Source organism: Onychomys torridus, chromosome 17 (genome assembly GCF_903995425.1).
Source record: "Onychomys torridus chromosome 17, mOncTor1.1, whole genome shotgun sequence".
Classification (NCBI taxonomy): domain Eukaryota; kingdom Metazoa; phylum Chordata; class Mammalia; order Rodentia; family Cricetidae; genus Onychomys; species Onychomys torridus.
Genome location: NC_050459.1, coordinates 8326767 through 8345803, shown reverse-complemented (window position 1 = coordinate 8345803; position 19037 = coordinate 8326767). Strand labels below are relative to the sequence as shown.

At 47.3% G+C, this 19037-nt stretch overlaps 1 protein-coding gene across 2 annotated transcripts in view; it reads left to right on the top strand.

Moving 5' to 3' along the window:
- Col4a1 (collagen type IV alpha 1 chain) overlaps positions 1-19037 on the top strand; it is a 120532-nt gene that overhangs the window by 36056 nt on the left and 65439 nt on the right. For both annotated transcript variants that reach the window (XR_004943010.1, XM_036166642.1), the window contains exon 2: positions 12561-12620. Coding sequence is in view for 1 of the 2 variants with exons in the window: in XM_036166642.1 (XP_036022535.1) it covers positions 12561-12620 (60 nt within the window). In the remaining variant the exon portion in view is untranslated. The remainder of the gene's footprint in view (positions 1-12560; positions 12621-19037) is intronic.

Below are 19037 nucleotides of genomic sequence, written 5' to 3'. Positions count from 1 at the left end.
GGTGTGTCCGGGATGGAACACAGGGATGTGGTTTCCCCGTGATCTCCTTGTCCTGGATGGACATGTTACCAGGGTCCTTCCCCATGCTCATCAGTCTCACGGTGCACACGTATGCTCTTTCCTCTTCTGAATTCATTTTTCTGATTTTATAGTATTGGGTTTAGGGTATGACATCATCCCTGGGAGTCAAGGCCACCTTAAGTTCATGAAAGACCTTTTCAGCTATCTTTGATGGCTTGCCCTCGGGTGGGGGCATGCAGGAGAGAACATGCGTGTGCTCAGTTTAATCTTCATGCTTTCTGCTATGTGGAAGTTTTCCAGGAATGCTCGCTCAGCACACTGGGTCCAGTAACCAGAGTTGTCTGCTGGGGGCCAGTTAGGTTTATTTGACCAAAGTTCAGGTTTGCCATTGGAATGTCCAGCTCCCAGCGTCCTGCTCACTCTCCAGGTCCAGCAGGGCCTGTGCCAGGATCCCGCCTTAGGGGCGACGTGCCGGGTGACTCTGCCTTGCTGGCAGTGAAGTACTGAGTCGGTCACTCAGCCTTAGCAGGAAGGGCATCACAAAGGAGCATCTGGAAAGGGCAGTGGATCAGGGCAGTGGGAACCATAGACCTTGACCTGGAAATTCCAGGCTGGGGTATAATGAGCGCAGCGGGCCGGCAGGCGTGTGCTTCCCCAGTGCATTGTCTGTGCTTTCCTTCCGCAGTGTGTGCTGGGCCCCGGGCTCAGAGCTTTTTCTTCCTATACTGTAGCAGGCCTGTGGGAGGCAGGGCACCTCCGAGGTGGTTGATATCTTTGTGATTTTGTCTAAATAAAGACAAGAATTAAGAGCAGAGGAAGGGACTGGGTGTGGTGGTGCACATCTGTGAGCTCAACACTCTGGAGGCTGAGGCTGGAGGGCGGCCATGAATTCAAGGCCGCATAATGACTTCCTGGGCAGCCTGGGCTACAGAATGAGACCATATCTTAAAACAAAAAACAAACAACAACAACAACAACAACAACAAAACATGCAACAAAATGAGCAGGGGAAGGAAGGAAGCCCAGGGAAGACTCTGGATACCCCTACTTAATGTACACGCATACGGGGTTCATGGGATTTCCTTTGGTTTCACTTGTAGACACAAATAGGCTTGCCAGGTTACTTCTCTAATGGCCTCATTCTTTTAAGGGCTTGGAGCCCTGGACTGTGTGGAAGCATCCCCAGACCTCAATGTCTCCAACTGCACCATGGCAATCACACAAATTTTTGTTGGTGACAGTCCCATGAGAATCTGTGTCTAAAGCACCTATTGTACAGATGAGGATCTGGGGAGACCTTTGTTCCTTTCCTTCCTTCCATGTGTCCGCAGAATGCTGGATCCAGTCCCTTGGATGCAGGACAGGGCTTGTGCCCCTCTGTGCGTTTTGGGTTCCTTTAAACAGAGTTCTGTGTTTCCTGGCTCCTGCCTTTGCACAGCTGGACCCTGAAGGCCATCTGCCTGTAAGAGCTGAGTGACCATCCTCCCATGGAAGCCCCAGAGGTTTTGTTTAAATAGTTGTGCTTTTCTGCTACATGACAGGCACAGTTGCTGGGGAAGAAGCTGGAAGAATATTCAGTATGGGTAGGGTGGGTCTGGGCAAGCACCCAGATGCCTCTGTGCTGGCTTCCTTCACTCCAGCCACCGCCAGCCATGGTGAAGACTCTCCCAGAAACCTCACAGGAAGTGGTTCTCAGAAAATGCCTTTTGGATGCCAGGACCCTCTGCTTAGATTCTTGTCCCTGTCCCTGCTGTGTGGTGGGAGCTCTCCAGACATCTTTTTTTTTTTGCCAGCATCCTTATAGCTTGCTTCTGTTTCCAAAGTGCATCTTGGGTCTTCTGTGAACATGAGGTCCTTCCTACATGACCTGTGAGGAAGGATACAGGCAAGGGATACCTGAGGACTAGAAAGAATGTGGCAGAAGATAGAGCGGCAAGTCCTGGGGTCTAGGGACAGGAGGGGTCAAAACCAAGGTTTTCTTCAGGGAATGCAAACTTATGCAACAGCCATGCATTGGCATTGGCTGCACTGTCTGGCTGAGGCATCCATCCCTAACAGGATGTGATGAGGAGGAGGGGCCTGGAGGCAGCAGCCGTGTGTGTGTGTGTGTGTGTGTGTGTGTGTGTGTGTGTGTGTGTTCGTGGATCTCTGTGTCAGGGAGGGAGGAGAGTGACTTTTCTAATCCCCAGCTGTAAGCATTGCTGGCGGAACATTGAGGCCTTAAGGAGAGCTCTGGGAATTTGAGAACAGAACGCTTCTGCCTTATTTTTAGTCATCCCAGTGAGACATACACTATTAAAACCACTCTCTGAGTCATTTTTAAATGTATAGCCCACTGGCTTTAGGCACATTCTTGGAGTGATCTTTAAGTGCCCAGCTCACATGTTTAGGCTTTAGGCATGCTCATATGGTTTCTCAGCCCTCACCACCACCTGTTTGTTCCCAGGGCTTTGCACATCTTAGGACACGGGGGACTCCAGTGCCCAGTTCTGGGTCTGTCCTTGGTGGACTAGTTATGGTGATGAAGTTGCAGAGAAAGCGCAGGGACTGGGGAGTGTCCCTGACCTCTGAGTCTATGGGAATCTACAGTCAGTTTGTGGGCAGCATGCTAGCCGCAGGTGCAACCCACCCAGGGTGAGGGGACTTTGCTCTGGGTCTCAGTCACTGAAAGCTGTGGCTATCCCTCAGCTACAATCAGAGTCATACCAAAAGCTAGAACTAGTGAATTATTACCTGCGACACATCACCCGGTAACCCCAGGCTATACAGCACAGGAGGGAAAAAAGATCGACTTTTTAAAATATTCAAAGTATATTTTATGACCTAAACTTATTTTTTAAAGAACTGCCCATCTCATCTTAACTTGAAGGATATATTCATTTGATTTAAATTTGCTAATCACACAGTGGTAGCAAAGGTTCTCCAAAAACTTAAAGATGTCAATTATGTTCTGTATAAATGCTGGGTGTTCGACGTCGTGTTTTTATTTTCGACTTTGTGTTATTATCTATCGATCTCCTAAAATGAACTTCAGTAGAGCCTGGGGATTTAAATATTTAAGAATGTAAATGAGAGGGCAAAAAACAGTTGTATTTTTTTTTTTTTTTTTTTTTTTTGAGTTAAGGACCAGGAAAGGGCTTGCTCTGTTTCCAAGTACACTCTAGTTTAAAATGGGAGTCAGAGGCGTCGACTCAAAAGCTGCTGTAGTCCATATTTACTTTCACAATAAATATGAATGATTTAGCTCTGGTAAATATTTTTCTTAACTTCCCTTGGGAATGACGGGCTTTCCAATGCCACAACACAGCTCTATAGTTACATAGCTTTCTGTTTGTCGATGAATCCGCCTGTTTGTCCTCCTGGGTACTATGGAGAGTCGGGGTGGGTTTCTTACGGCTTGGGAGGACTACTCTTGGAGTTCCTAGGGACATCTGGTCTGGCCAGGACCTCTCCATACCAGTGTTCAGCTGACTGAGGAAGTCCCACAGGTACCGCGTGACACCATCAACCACAGCGCCAATATCCTAGCGGTGCACCGAAAAACCACAGCTCTGACCGACTGCGGTTGCTACTCTGCTGTGGTTTCTTCCCTCATTTTTCTTGTGTGACCATAAGTGTATAGTGTTTTAGGTAGGTCTTTCGAAAGTGCCATTTATGGTCTACACAGTGGCAGTTGGGGTGCACCAACCATTATCATGCATATACTTAGGAAGGTTTTGGTTCCATGTTGCTCACATTGGCGTGTGCCTGAGAAACATATCACATAGAAATCTTCCAGATGGGTCCCCCGCTGCTTGTCAAGTGCCACACCAGTTCACTGTCTTTGCAGGTGTTTGTGATGCAGCTGCACTCCTTACATGCACTTTCTGTTTACATTTTGTCTGAGTTTTCAAGCACAATTTTAAGGATACAAATCAGATGATGTTATTCTTAGGCGGTGATGTTTCCAAGGTGACACCTCTGGCTTTGAGTTTTAGCAGCTGTCACATATAAAGAGTGAAAATTCTTCTGTTTCTTTGAAAAACTGCCTTACAAGTGAGGCTGTTAACATTTGGGCTCCCTCCTGGCCATGTGGGATTAGTCTAAACACGCAGTTTTCTACAGCATGCCCCATAGCAGGCAAGTAAGCTGAACAGTCTTGATGGCTACATGCAAGGACACTTTGTAGTATCTCTGGGATTGGGGATAACAGGTCCTGAACCAACAAGACCCTGCTTGCACATGGTGAGATTTGCTTCTCTGCTGTGGTTTCTTCCCTCATTTTTCTTGTGTGACCATAAATGTGTAGTGTTTTAGGTAGGTCTTTCGAAAGTGCCATTCATGGTCCACACAGTAGCAGTTGGGGTGCACCAACCATTATCATCCATATACGTAGGAAGGTTTTGGTTCCATGTTGCTCACATTGGCATGTGCCCGAGAAACACATCACATAGAAATCTTCCAGATGGGTCCCCCGCTGCGTGTCAAGCGCCACACCAGTTCACCGTCCACGAACAAGAGAGCACCCCTGTGCTGTCCTCACGATTTCCCGTCCTGGATTGGGGTGCTCCCATCAGAATGGCAGCGACACTCCCCATGTGCCCAGGTCATCACTGATATGGGGTTCTGCCTCTCATACCATGGGATGTCTTATCACCATAGTCGGTTCGTTCTACTTCCTGTTGGAATGCCCTCCTTTGCCACCCCAGACTCTGGCTTGCCAGCCCTGTCCTGAAGTTCTGTGGTCCTACTCTCTCTATGAACAATATACAGGTGCCCCCTGGGCCACAAGCATTGTCATCCACAAAGGCCATTCACTACTGCCTTCCTTTTCAAAGACCCTGAGCTGCGAGGCAGCGATTGGCCCCTGAGGTGTGCGTTTCACATACATACATTCTTCTCCCCACTCTTGAAAGGAGGGACAGGACTCCTGTTCAGTCTCCCAGGGAACAGGCAACCATTTGTGACTCTCCTCTATCTATCCTCATTTGTAGGCGTGACTCTTGCTGGATTTCAGGTTGGCAGGACCGACGGTGACGAAGCTTTGGACGTAGACACTGAACCTAGACACTGAACCAATATGACTCTATGCATATTTTTTTTCCTTTTTTTTTTTTTTTTTTGAGACAGGGTTTCTCTGTGTAGCTTTGCGCCTTTCCTGGAACTCACTCTGTAGCCCAGGCTGGCCTCGAACTCACAGAGATCCGCCTGGCTCTGCCTCCCGAGTGCTGGGATTAAAGGCGTGCGCCACCACACATGCTACACAGGCTTGTTGGTTTCTCTCTCTTCCCCTCCTTCCTCTCTACTCCAGAGTAGAAAATGACATGATATCAGCAGCGATTTAAAATGTTTAGTTGCCCAGTGAAAGACAGTGGGGCACTCTACAACTGGCTTCACGAAACCCTCATTTTGAGCCACGTGTCAATCATTCCTGAAATACTTCCCTAGTCACTTAGGCTTTCTCTCTTTCCCCTTTTCAGTTTGCTACAACTAAGGCTCCTTAAAGGCTCAGCTGGCGGAATGCGGAAGGATAATAAGACGTTGCCTCTGCTTATTCACTCAGTATGCAAAGCAAGCCTTTCTGCTCTGCTGCTGGTACCTGTGGGACCTTCAGGTGTTGAAAGACGGCCCTGCAGATGGGAAATATTTACTCTGTACAGAACTGTAGGGTGTCTGTGAGTTAAACCAGGCCTTGGGCTTGGAATGGTTCCTGTGATGTAAGAATGTGCAGCACATGCTCTGGGTCACAGAAGGAAAGACACCAGGAATACCCCCAAGAGCTCCCAGATTCTGTATGTGACCCTGTTAGGGACTTCTCTGAAGGTAGCATTGGAAAAGGTGGTGGGATTTGACCTGGGGGGTCAGATGTAAGAAGTGGTAATGGACTCTGCATTCAGGGGGTGATGCTGGGCAGGAAGCTAGAGGTGTGGGGGGAGGGAGAGGAAACAGGGGAGTGGGGAGAAGAAGGAGAAGAGAAGAATGCGAACAAGCCTGGATGGACACACTGCCACCTCACAGAGGGATTCAGTTCCCCAAAGATGGAGGAGATAGATGGTCCACTGTTGCCGGATCTTTAAGCCTGGCTCTCTCTTGGAAGACAACTGAGAGGTCTGTGTGGCCAGACTTGTGTTGATTGTCTTCGAGAGTTCCATGGCTATGGGATCAGGTCGGGAAGAGAGAGAGTCTGACCTCATGGGCCAGTGAGGACAGCATGCAGGGGATGTGGAAGGTAGGCTTGTGGATGTGTACCGAAGGATGAGTTCCGTCTGAACGTAGTAGGGACTGGCTTAGTTCACTTCACTGTCCCCGGCCAGTGACTAACCATCACGGGATGATCACTCTAGGACATGTACTCCATGGGTCCCAGTGGACATTCGGAGCCCGCCAACCCATCATACATGCAGCCATGCAACGGCCGCTGCCACATGACGACTAATTATAGTCACATCTGCCTGCAGCTGGAGATGAAGCACTCGGCCTTCATTATTTATCCCCCCCTGGGGTGTCCTCTTTCCCTGTAAGAACTTTAGATGTCCGCCCCATCCAGTGGGACAGGAGTGGAAAGCAGTGAGAATGAGTTAGCAGACTGGCCCAAAGCGGGGAACGAGGGCAAGGAGTGCAGTCACATGTGGCTAGTTCTTGAAGCCAAGCCCACACCCTGGTTTCCACAGCGCGTGGTGGTGGGAGCCCACATGGGTCCTGCAACGCAGTCTCAAATGAGAAACAGATGGAGCATGGATCGCGCAGGCTAAGCCTTAGTCATATTATTGGGGGTGGTGGCGGAGTGGGGGGAAGTAAGGCGCTGAACATTAGACATTTAGTGGGTGTGCTAATTTTTAATTTTATTTTTGCCAAGAATGTATCAGCACTTGTAGTTGTTTTCAAACTGGAGCAGAGTTATGTTGTAAGTTTACAGGGTAGTAATGGTTGTTCTGTGTCTGCCTTCCATTATCAAATGAGACGGAAATGATATTTTACTGAACTAAATCCTCCTTTCAGTTGAATGGAGATAAAGAATAGTTTTCCCGTCTCTGGGGGGTGGTTTCTGTCCTAAATCATCAAGACAAAATGATAAAATACTGAGATAAGTGCAGGTGAAGGTGGATGGGAGCCCCTTAGACTGCAGGGGACAATCTTTCACCTTTACATCTGCCAAACATATTTTTGGAAGTTCAAAAATCCGATGCACATGTCAGTGTTTTGTTTGTGAGAGAGCTCTGGGCCTCCCAGAGGCTATACACACCGCCAGAGACCTATACTCCTGACCCGCTTTTCACTTTTTATTGTGAGACGGGGTCTCCCTAAATTGTCCTGGTTGACCTTGAGTTCACTGTATAGCCCAGGCAGACTCTGAACTTGAGATCCTTCTTCCTCGGCCTCCTGATTAACTGATACCACAAGCTTGTGCCGTCACACCTGACTCAAATCTAATCTTTTAAGCACTTATTATCTATGCTGTGATATATGGCCTCTATCGTGATTTCCATTTAGTTACCAGTTTTCTAATTCTCTACGCAGTTGAGGATACATTCTATGGCATTTCCAGTTTTGTGCCGGGTTGTGTGCCCCGACCCTCCTACCCACAGCACATGAAGGCTCTGCTTGCTGCCGCTTTTCCTTCATTAGTGTATGCCTTTAACTCTGCTCCAGTAGCCCGAAATGCATTTCCTCTCTTCACATATTTCCTTCGTTGGGTAAGTAATTATTCTGAAGACCCCTGAGGAAGTACTCTGACAGGAAGTGCATTGGGCTTGCAATATCCCCCATGAAACATTTTGACATTTTGTACAGGATAGGGAATGTGAAAAGGAATCTGAAAGATAAGCTGTTTGCGCTTGGCAGAGCTCCACATGTCCCTATTTGGAGGGATGCGAAACACATAAAAATTGTCCAAGTGGGGATGTTAAACGTCTACTGCCATCAGAAGCAAAGGACCGACTCACCCTGTGTGCTCCTTCCAAGCTCTACTCTGATAGCCCTCATTCACAGTTAGTGGATCCGTCCGGTAGACCATCCCTCTGCACAGTAGCCTGGCAGCTGGCTTGTGCTCTGGCTCACTCCCACAATGCTCTGACACAGCAGGCATTTTGTCTCCTGTCTGTCACGTGGAGCCTGCTGTGATGTTAAGAAGGGCCTCTTGGTGTCTTTAGCTCAGGGACAACCTGGAAGAGCCTTCGTTTCACTGAAGGTCCTTGACCCCTGTCTCTCTCCCTTGCCTTCTTTGGCACGGACCGTGTGCACTCTGAAGTCATGGTGTATTTTGTGCCATCTAGCTTGCCCGTTCTACTTTCTGGGAGCCTTAGTGGGAATGATAGAGAAAGTTTTACTAATACAAATGGTTTTAACCTGTCCTGAGAGGTTGGCGGAGATACTCAGAGAATATCAAAGGTATTTGCCTGCGGGTTACTTCGTGGGCTTTCTGCATTCCTTGGTTATTGTGCCTTCTGCTTCTGTTTATTGTTGCCTCTGCTGTTGGAGCTTTCTGCACCCTGTGTCTGGAGGGGGCCTGGAGGGACAGGTTACACTTTTGTTGCTGTGACCAAGGACCCAGCAGGAAGCAACTTAAAGAGAGCAAGGGTTTATTTGGGCTCATATTTCCAAGAGACAGTCCATCATGGAGACGGCAAGGCAGCAGGCGACTCTGTAGTGACAGGAGCATAGAGGAGGGCCTCTTCACATTTTGGTGGATTAAGAGAGAGAGAGAAAGAGGTGGAGCTGAGCTATCCAGCCTCAAGGCCACTCCTCTTGACCCACTTCCTTCACTGAGGCCCTGACTGCTAAGGGCTCTGTGACCTACCGAAACAGCTCTGCCAACTGGGGACCGAGCAGCCAAACACCTGAGCCCAAGGGAGACCTCACCACTTAAACCACAACGCGGGGCATTGGAAACACACTTTTCTCTCCAGCTTTCCACGTGGATGGATTTTCGTGCTCGTGTTGTTCTGGGCCACAGGCTGTGTCTAGTGGGACGTGGCAAAGAGGACTTTGGGAAGTGATGCAGTTTTCACCCAATGTTCTCCATTTTTGAGACTGTAACTGCTTTTTAGTTGAGAGCCCTCTGTGGTACCTATCCCCGTGTACCCGGCTATCTGTCCACTCTCTTGGCCATGAATGGTCAACTTCTGTGAGAGAGGCCAAGTCTCACCGGGTTTGTCCTTTGAGATTATGTGGTCACATTCCAGGGCCCTAAGTGGGCAGCGTTCCTGACCAACTTCCTCCTGCCTGTATCTCATGGGAAGAGAGAACAGGACTTAGCTAATCTAATTGACCCTAGGAAGGGAAGGGACTGTGCAATTCACAGAATGTTCCAGTTCCTCCCGTTCTAGAATCTGAAACAGATGGGCTGGGAGCTGGTGGATGTGGCCCAATGTGCTCCAGACATGGAGAAGAATGAGCAGGCCTCATAAAGTCCCTCAGATCTGGAGCCAAGGGGGCACTGCTGGGCTCACAAACTGCACACATCTTTTCATTTTGCGGAGGGGCCTCAGGAAGTCACGAAGTTTGTGACAGCCCTGAACATGGGAGGTTCCTCATAACCTGACATCTATGTAAGTCATAGAATCATGGGCCCCTTTGCAGTCTGATAGGTTGCTGTGCATGGCTAAGACTTTGTGAACAAGGCTTTTGTTTCAATTAGTTATTTCAGAAGTAAATGTCAACCCTGACTGAAAGGGGACCTCAGGGTACTATTTGTATTGGTTTTAACTCTGTGCCCCGGAACTGCAGAACAGCCCCGTGTCCTGTGTCTGGTGAAATCCACTTCATGAAAATGGAAATCATTAAGGACAAGAATAGTGACATTTCAAACTAAATCTTATTAAACAAAGTCAACAAGTATCACATGATTTGTGGCTGTTTTTTTATTTATTTTTTCTTCTCTAAAACTTGATGGTTGTTTTCAATCAAGTTATTTACATGAGATGCAAGGCCACCCAGAATATGACACAGAAAGCATGGTCTCCAGCTTGTCTCTATGTGGGTCTGGTGGTGTTTGCCTATAATCCCAGCCCCGAGGAGGTTGAGGCAGAGTATGTAGTTCTAGGCTTGACTGATGATATAGAGAGACCCTATGTCAACCTTGACTTCTCATCTCCAAATCTCCTCCTCCTTTTTTTCTGAAAAGCATATTGTAATTTAGATGTTACTAGAACAGTCTGAATTGCTTTCTGCGGACCAGAATTCTGGTAATAAGATTTCCTGTGCCTAAAAAAATAAAATAAAATAAAGATTTCCCATGTGAATAAAGATATATGTATTGGCTCTGGGATTAGACTTTTCTTTGTGTGTAACGCAGAGTCTAGGCTGTGGGGGGAGGGGCACTCTACCTATTTGGTTTTGTTTTCAGATTCTGTCAAGAGTTTCTTAAGACCTGCAGCAGGTTCCAGACAAGATGCCCACTAGTAACCCCCACACCTCAGGGCTTCTGTAGTGTTAGCCTTGACTTTCACAGTCTCTGCCCAGGGTGGGGGTTGGGGTGCCCCCTGTACTTTACAGAATCCACTGATGGTTATAGGAATAACTCCAGGATTGATTTGAAGAACTCTTCCAGAGTGAATGGAGTTGAACTTCCTAGATGGCAGCAGTGTTTCAGACAGAGAATCCCAGCCTCATCACGTAGCTGTCTTTAGCATCTCTTCAAACAGGATAGTTCCAAGGAAGGGCCATTGTCTTTCCCATAGAAAATCTGGTCATCTCGAGCGGTTGTTGACTCTCTGCTAAGGGTGGGTGGGTGGTTGGGAGCCAGTTCTTACAGAGACCTTGCCGTCTCTTGCCTGGTTAATTTCTCTGGGTGAAATCAATGGGAAAGAATGAGAATAATCAGAATTTCATAAGTGGGGTGAAGTGCCCTTGCTTCCAAGCACACGGTTTTGGGCAACAGCAGATCCCAGTGAGGAGGATGGCCACTCTTGGGACTTGGGGTTGCCTGCCTCCTGGTGTCCCTGCTGCTGACGCTGAGGCGGCCTCAACAATGGGTGACTTGCCACTGGTTAATGAATTAGGAACACCCTTTCTTAGTGTGGGCTTCAATACCCAGGCAGGTTTTGATAAAACAGCCCGAAACAGCGCCACACCAAGCTCAGGTTGTGGCTAACGGCTCAGGGTGTCCCAGACTGAATCACCATGTCATGGGCCCCAGGTGGTCAAAGGTGGGGACAGTTAAGTCAGTGGTCAGTGAAGTCCTTCCGTGTTTCTCTGTGTGCTCCGGATGGTCTCTCTTTAGTCCAGGCTAAAGGCTGTGGCCCTGGTGGCGACAGAAATGCACATTCAGAGGCAGGCAGAGCACAGGGAGCAATTTGAAATGTCAGGAGGGCTGTGAGAGCGCATGCTGAAATAGCTGGGGTGTGAGTCAGCTTGAGGAACAGATCTTGACCGCTGGGCTTTACTTGGCTAGCTGTCAAGTGTCCCCATCTCCAAAATATAAAATTAAGAACAGCTCACCGTCTTGGAGGCACTTGTTCAGCTTTAACTCATGAAATAAGTGTCTCCAGATGGGGTTGTTTTGGGCAGAGGATCTCCATGGTGATGGAGCCTGGAGGATGCTGTTAAAAATATAGGCATCTCATGAGCCAGGGACTATTAATAGCATACTTTTAGTTTGAAGGGACTGTTACCACCTGAAGCAGAATATGGGTCTAAATTTTATTTCTGAGCTGAGAGACTGCCCCTAGTAAAGCTTGCTAAAGGGCTCCTCCTCACCCTTTTTAACACCATGTTGTTGTCTACAGTGGTTTAAAACTTGGATTCTGCCAAGGGCATTGTGAAGTGTGGTGTGTATGTCTTTTCTTCTGTTGGCCACTTAATGCCCTCGAAGCCGGGCGGGGTTCTGATTTCAATCTCGTCTTAGCATGCTACGTAAAACCTCTTCATTTTGTCTCCGTACCTGTGGGATGGAGATGCTCTTTAGAAATGATGATTGCTGGCTTCTCATGGGGCCTTTGAACGCGTCCCTATCTCCAGCTGTTGTTGATTCTTTCTGGAGTTTTTTGCTTGTCTCTAAGTCCCTGGAAACACAGGGGACAAGCAGAGTCCACCTTATGGAGTCCTTGTTCTCTCATGGTCTTAGATGTGAAACTCCTAAATCAGAGCTGGGCCTTTTCTTTGCCTTGTAACACTGCTCACATAATCCCTAGGTGAGTCCATTTCTAATAGACAAGGGACAACCAGTCTTGTGACATGTGTCATTGAGTCTAAGGCCATGATCCCCAGAACCCAAGGATTTCTCTATGGAGCATCATTGGTCACCTCCAGGCTTTGTCACTGTGGGGTCTCACAAATGATAGGTAGGACTTGCCTCGTAACTGGATGCTGATGTCGTAATTCAGATCTTTTTTTTTAAAATTATGTTTCTTTCTTTCTTTATTATGGGTGGAGATGTGTATGTGTGCCATGGCACCCATGTGGCAATCAGAGGACTCCCCTTCCATTGTGTGAGTTTTGGGGGATGGACCCCCGGGTAGTCAGGCTTGGGGACAGGTACTGACCCATCTCGCTGGCTCTCAGTTCACGTCTTGACCCGACTTTGAAAGTGATCTCCTGTTGAAACTTGTTTTCTCTTTCAGGGTGATTGTGGTGGCTCTGGCTGTGGAAAATGTGACTGTCATGGCGTGAAGGGACAAAAGGTGAGTGGACACACGTCATGATCCTTTCTAAATGCTGCTGCCCCTCCCCCCAAAGCATGAGCCTAACTTGATAATCAGCAGCTGGGGGGCGGGGGTGGTGGTCAATCTGCTTCCTGCTTCAACAGCTTCCCCAGAGCAGCACAGGGAAGCAGAGTGTTTAAACAGTGTTCTGAGCAACCTTATCACAGTAACAGGCACCCTCCAGGCATCCTCCTAATCAGTGACAAGGAGCCAGGAGAGCCTGGAGACCCTCCCTGTACCGAAGTGTCTTTTTACTCAATGGTGCTTTTTGGAATTGATGGATAAGGACTAAATTTAGTTTTTGGTTTTTTTTTTTGATAAAAAAAGTTCCTATATGCTTTGAAGGTTTTCTATCCACATTAATGGTTTTTAAAACAAATTTTCATCATTTACATACTTGTCTAGATTTATTTATAAAAGTGGGAAGTGCAGCTGGGCGGTGGTGCCGCACACCTTTAATCCCAGCACTCGGGAGGCAGAGGCACTCGGATTTCTGTGAGTTCGAGGCCAGTCTGGGCTACAGAGTGAGTTGCAGGAAAGGCTCCAAAGCTACACTGAGAAACCCTGTCTCGAAAAACAACAACAACAAAAAAAACCGAACAAACAAAAAACAAAACAAACAAACAAACAAAAAGCCATGAAAATGGGGAGTGCTTGTTGTTTCTCAGATGTAAAATGCCAGTTACCAGAACAAGCTCTCTACCCTCTTACTTAAGAATTAGGGATCTAGAAAAAGGAACTTTTCTTTCTTTGGTGGGCCAAACTCACCTTTTATTTTTTAAATGTAATTTTATTTATTTTTTGACAATTTCATACATGTATATAATGTAGCTTGGTGGTGTCCACCCCAAAGTTCTCTTTTCTGTCACCTCTCAGACCACGCAATAGAAGTCTGGTGTTTGTGGTCATGAGTCCTAAATGGCACACCAATGTCTTCAGTTCCCAAGGGCATTCTTTTGATATTCTAAAATGTCCACACATTAAATTCATTTTGGTTTATTGTTCTTAGAAATAGGATGGGAGCAACACACACACACACACACACACACACACACACACACACATACACACACACGAGAGAGAGAGAGAGAGAGAGAGAGAGAGAGAGAGAGAGAGAGATCGCAGTAGCTCCTACGTGAGAGAGAACATCAAAGCCTGAGAAAGGTTTCCATCAGTTTCTGAGAGGTGCCTCCTGATGTCCCCCGAAGAACACTCGGACAGGTTACAGCCTGCAGTCCCTTCTGTGGGAACTGGACTTTCTGGGGCTGATGGCCACATAGCTTTGCACTGTGTCAGGCTCTTCCTGGAGATGGGATTTGCAGATTGTGCTACCTGAGGAGTTGCAGGTCGATCTGAAGGCTGTCATCTTGCAGTCCACACCATGCCAGACATCAAGCCATTCTCGCTGACTTTCAGAGCCAGCCTGAACTGTTTATTTTCCCAGCTGCCTAGAAGATCCTATACTCAAGGGTGGGCCTTGCATCCAGTGGCTTCTTGTCCTCAGAGATGACCTTGTGAGCATGCTATCTTAAATGATAGATAGGGCCTGGACGTTCTTACTTAATAAGAATTCCCTCTCTTAGCTGTTGGGGTGGTTAAAGGCATCCCAGTGTCTGGCATTTGCTTCATGCTTGAGAGTTAAGCGTGTATGCGTTGCTGGAACAGGGATTGCTAAAGGAGTCTTTCTAGTCCCCTGACCATGGCAATCCTCATTTGTATAAAACTACCACTGTTTCTCACCCTGCAATGTCCGAAGAAGGAACCTGGATTAAACTAGAGAGTTAAGAGGCTCCTCCTGTAAAAAAAAAAAGTCACAAGCAAGAGGCCAGATTCCAGAAGAAGCCGTGGAGACGTACATGGCTGCCCTGACAAGGCAGTAACCTGTGGTCTGGAGTGAGAAAGGACAGCTTCCTGGGTGAAGCAGGATTAGGGTCACACCATGTTCCCGGCACCTGGCCTGTTTGCATATAGGTTAGAATCTGGAGTCACACATAGGTGGAAAGACATGTTAATTTATTTTCATTAATCACTGAAAATTGCCTATGCCCAGTTGATGAACACTATAGTAGAAGAGTTTAACCTTTTTGTTTAGTGGTTCATGCAGGGGGCCGTCCTGCAGTCCTGGGCACACAGAGAGTCTTAATTAAGCTGTGTGGGTATCCCATATCTTCATAGAATACTTTAACCCAGTGGTTCTCCAGACCCTTGCCAAAGATGTGGCAGGAAACACATTACCCTGTCACTACTCATTATGCTGCCTGTGATTCATGACCCCTCTCCACATGCTTGGTGTGTACCACAGAGCTAGTGTCATCACACAGGATGCCCCCTCCCTCGGCTGTCTCGCTGTCTACCGTACATGCAGTATCAGGACCGAAAGGGCCAGTCTGGAAGCAATTCTTTGATTTCTAGCTTGGAGAGCTGGGAAGCATTTGGTCTAGTGTTTGAGGCAAGCATGCACAGGAGAGTTTTCCTCCCGACTGGGTGGATGTCTGGCTTGTGGCTTGAGCCTCCGTAGATAACACCGTCACTCAGGTCCCCTGTTTGGCTTAACAGACATCCTCACACAGACAACAGCTGTTGCTCACAGACACTAGAGCTAGGCTTGGGTGTGTCAGAGTGGAAAAGAAAAGGAGGGGCGGGGTCTTCTGTGTCCACACCGGCTCCTGCATGGTGGTGAGCACTTTTTTACGTGTTACCACGACACTTACCTTACCATGGAAGAAAACAGCTAGTGTGGATTCTTGATTTGGTCACAACATTTTGAGTATGACAATCTTGTGTGTGTGTGCAGTAGGTCTGTGTGCATTTAGGGATGCTTGCAGCCTCCTAGTTCTTTACATATTTAGTGTGGGAAGCACACTGTTCCACTGTGACAAATAGAGATGCCCCTGGATATAGCTAAGTATGTCTTGGGGTAGGGGAATCAAGACCTACTGGATTAACCCAATCTTAACAGCTGCTAGTCAGAGCCATGGTTGGTTTCATTGGTAATATCAGGGTAGGAAGGTAAGTCCACGTAGCTGAGCATCTGCAAAATCTGTGCTGCCCTCTGAGCTGATAGTGGTGGGAACAGTGTCTGGAGGGTACCTGAGAAGTCAGCCTGTTTCCAGAGAGTCAATGGGGCTGTCAGCCTATTAGGCTAACAGACCACAGGGGATCATACTGTGACAGGGAGCTGAACAGGCTGGTCCTGTGCTTGAGTTCCAGTTTCTCCCCCCAAGAGACAGGTTGTGGGGACCCTGCCCAGAGTGATATCATTCAGTTGATCTCAGAAAAGCTTGTTCCTTACACCAAGGGAACCTGTTTAGGGTGTACCAAGAGATGCAGGGCTGCACCTCCCTCTCAGTGAGAATTCCCATAGGAAACACTGGCACACAGGTGACCTTGAAGGGAATTCATGGCTCTGGTTAAAAGTCAGTGAGTAGCCCTTATTACTTACTGGGCATGTGGCCGTCTCTGCTCCCTGCCAGCAAATGTGGCCTTAGCATGTACACAGTCAAGACCCAAGTCTAACACCATGGTCACTCCCTTCTTCCAACTCCCGTGGAAGATACGCTGTCCCTTATACATTCTGTAGGCTCCTTAAGGTTCTGGTGGGCGTGCCTCTGCCTATCCAGGGGAGTGTGATATTGGTCAGTTTGTGTTTGGTGCCTTTTCTGGTTGCTCAGAGGACAGGGTCAAGGACATGCAAAGTAGGAGCGAAGCCCTCTCCACAAGGAGCGCTCACTTCTGATCCCAGCCGACCCTACGAAGAGAGGTGGAATTTTCCAGCTTCTCAGATCTAAGCGCTGTTTTGCACTGCCTGCCTCCCATCGCTGCAGGGCCAGAGGTTGCCATGCCTCCTGTCTCAGAACCGGAAATTCTCTGATTCCAAGATCGTCATGGCTTGCATTCTCGTCATTTTTGGGCTATGCTGTGATGATCACTAAAAATGCCTTAGGCCATAACATCACTTGTAAGATACAGGACTCTTCCCCTTGCTACATCCCAAACACAGGATTTGTTCTTAGTCATCATTAGGTCTGAGGTGACATTCTCTTCTGAGGCAAGCATTGACTTTATTAGTATTTTTGGAGAACTCAGTAACCTTCTACTTACAAATGTATTCATTTTGTTGATTTTTTTTTTTTTTTAAAGAAAACACTTTGGTCATGATTTTATTGTGAAATACAAACGTACAAACACAATGTTTTTCTATATTCTGCTTTAGTGGCTATCTTTTATTCCTTATTATTCCTTGTGTCTGTAGAATTGAATTCATCGAGGATGACAGGAAAAGGTTATTTTTTTTATGTGAAATAGAATATTGTAAATTTATTTCCCACAAATTAAGCTATGCCAAGTATATTGTTAAAATGTTAGAGGTAACCCATTGCTTCCCAGGCAATACATTCTTTTGTGTAGCCAATGAAAGGTTTTTGTGAAGATTTTTGCTTCTTTGAAACACTGAGCCACTTAGTTGATTTGAATAATCAACAGGTTATTCATAAGAATAAGTAACTTTACTAAATACTTTCTTTGAGAAGATATTTCATTGAGTTTTGATCAGGAGAATCTAGTGTATTTAGAAAGGAAAATTCTTTTCAGTGTATGAAGTATATAAAATCAAACTGCACAAAAGAAATGCTATTACTCACCATAAAATATTAGAAGACTTTCTTACTAGGCGAAAAGTTGGTTTGTGCTCTGAGATTCTCTAAGACTGTCCCTAGCATCTTTTTAGTTTGGTGGGACATCTGTCTGCTTGTCAGGGTTCTGAACAGTCTGGAGAGGCAATGGTATCCTGTCCAGAGTTTCCCTAATGTGGTCTTTACACTGCCTTTAGGATGTCAGTACACAGCCTTTGGTTTGGGAAGGTTCTGAGGACAGTTTGGGAAATGGGAGAAAAACACACTTTCTTTTTTTGCCTCGGGTGGCTCAGAACTCTGGGGCAGGTTCCTCCGTCCCACAAGTCACTCAGGCTAGTTGCTCAGACCAGCACATACCCAGAGCTAGTGTGAAACCCAGAATCCCGCTAAGGAAGTTAAATGCCCCCACGGGGTGTGCACACATGGCATGGCCTCAGTGCCAGTATTTTTAGAGTTGTGATAAGCATGAGGAACATTTACTTGCTGCCTCAAATCATGACGGGTTCACAAACTGCAGACCAGCCTCACATCTAGCTAAGCCCCTCCAATCAGACAAAGACTGAGACCAAGTGACCCGCCAGCAACTCCCAGGACCCAGACTGAGAGACACTGGATGGCCTGTCAATCACAGCAGAGCTGTGGTGGGCTTTGTAGCTTTTGCTGGAGGAAGTGTGAGCTGGGCGCGCTTTGGAGGTCTTTCTGGAAGCATCAGTCATTCACTTCTAATTCACCTGTTTCCAAAATCATTATCCTGTGACTTGCAGGAGAAAGATGATTCCTGTTCTGGGTGTCCCAACTTTCCTGAACACTCAGTGTTCTTGTGATGCTATCTGCTTTTCCTGTAGTTAGTGCATTGCCATCCCAGTGCTGCCCAGACTCGCCTCTCCCTGGCCAGCACCCCTTAGTGAGGTATCATTACAGGGGCTTCTGTGTGAAATGTTTCTGCATTTCTGAGAAGGCAGGGCTCCAGGGCCCCCATTGTGTCTGGCTCCAGCACTCTGGGCCATGCATGTTTGTCTCTAGGCTCTGGGGATGTCCCCTTCCCGTTTGGTGGGTGATATGGGCCAGCATACGCTCTTCCTTTTCCATGTGTGTTTGGTGTCTTGTCATGCCAAGATTTTTTCCAGATGTCCCGATATCCTATTTCCTCACACTGCTCATGAATCATCCCCTGGCTCCCTGATCGTGAGAATCGGCGTGGATTCCCACAGCCACCTACTTGTGTCCTTTTTGGATAGAATTTTAAAAGGATTTTTATTAAAATTGCCAGAATCCCAGGACACATATTTGCAGTTTGCCACAGGGAAGATGCTAAAAGGATCCATGTCCATGTGGGTGTCTCACTCTGCCCACTGTGTCCTGTTCTGTCTCCCTGGTATATCAGTACCCTTTAAGAGACCTGGAGCTGCCTCTGTTACTGCTCATATTCATCTGCCTAGGTTTCAACATCAGCTCCATGTGCCCCATGGCCGTGTGCCTCGCAGGCCGTCAGGCTCTGGGGTAACTCTCCACAGCTCTACACTTGCAGCTGTTTGGAACGTACCTTCTCCAGCACAGCTTGGAACATAGTAAATGCATTTGGTTCCCATGTTCAGAAACAGCAGTAGGGAATTTAGTTAGTGCCTTGAAATTAGGTCCAGAGGTTGGCTCAAGGCTCTGGCTCAGAAGTCCATGGCCCTGAATGTGATAGATAGTCCTAGATCTGAAATGTTCAGCTTTCCGCCTGATTGGAAGTGGGCTTTCCTGAAAGATTGGCCATGGAATT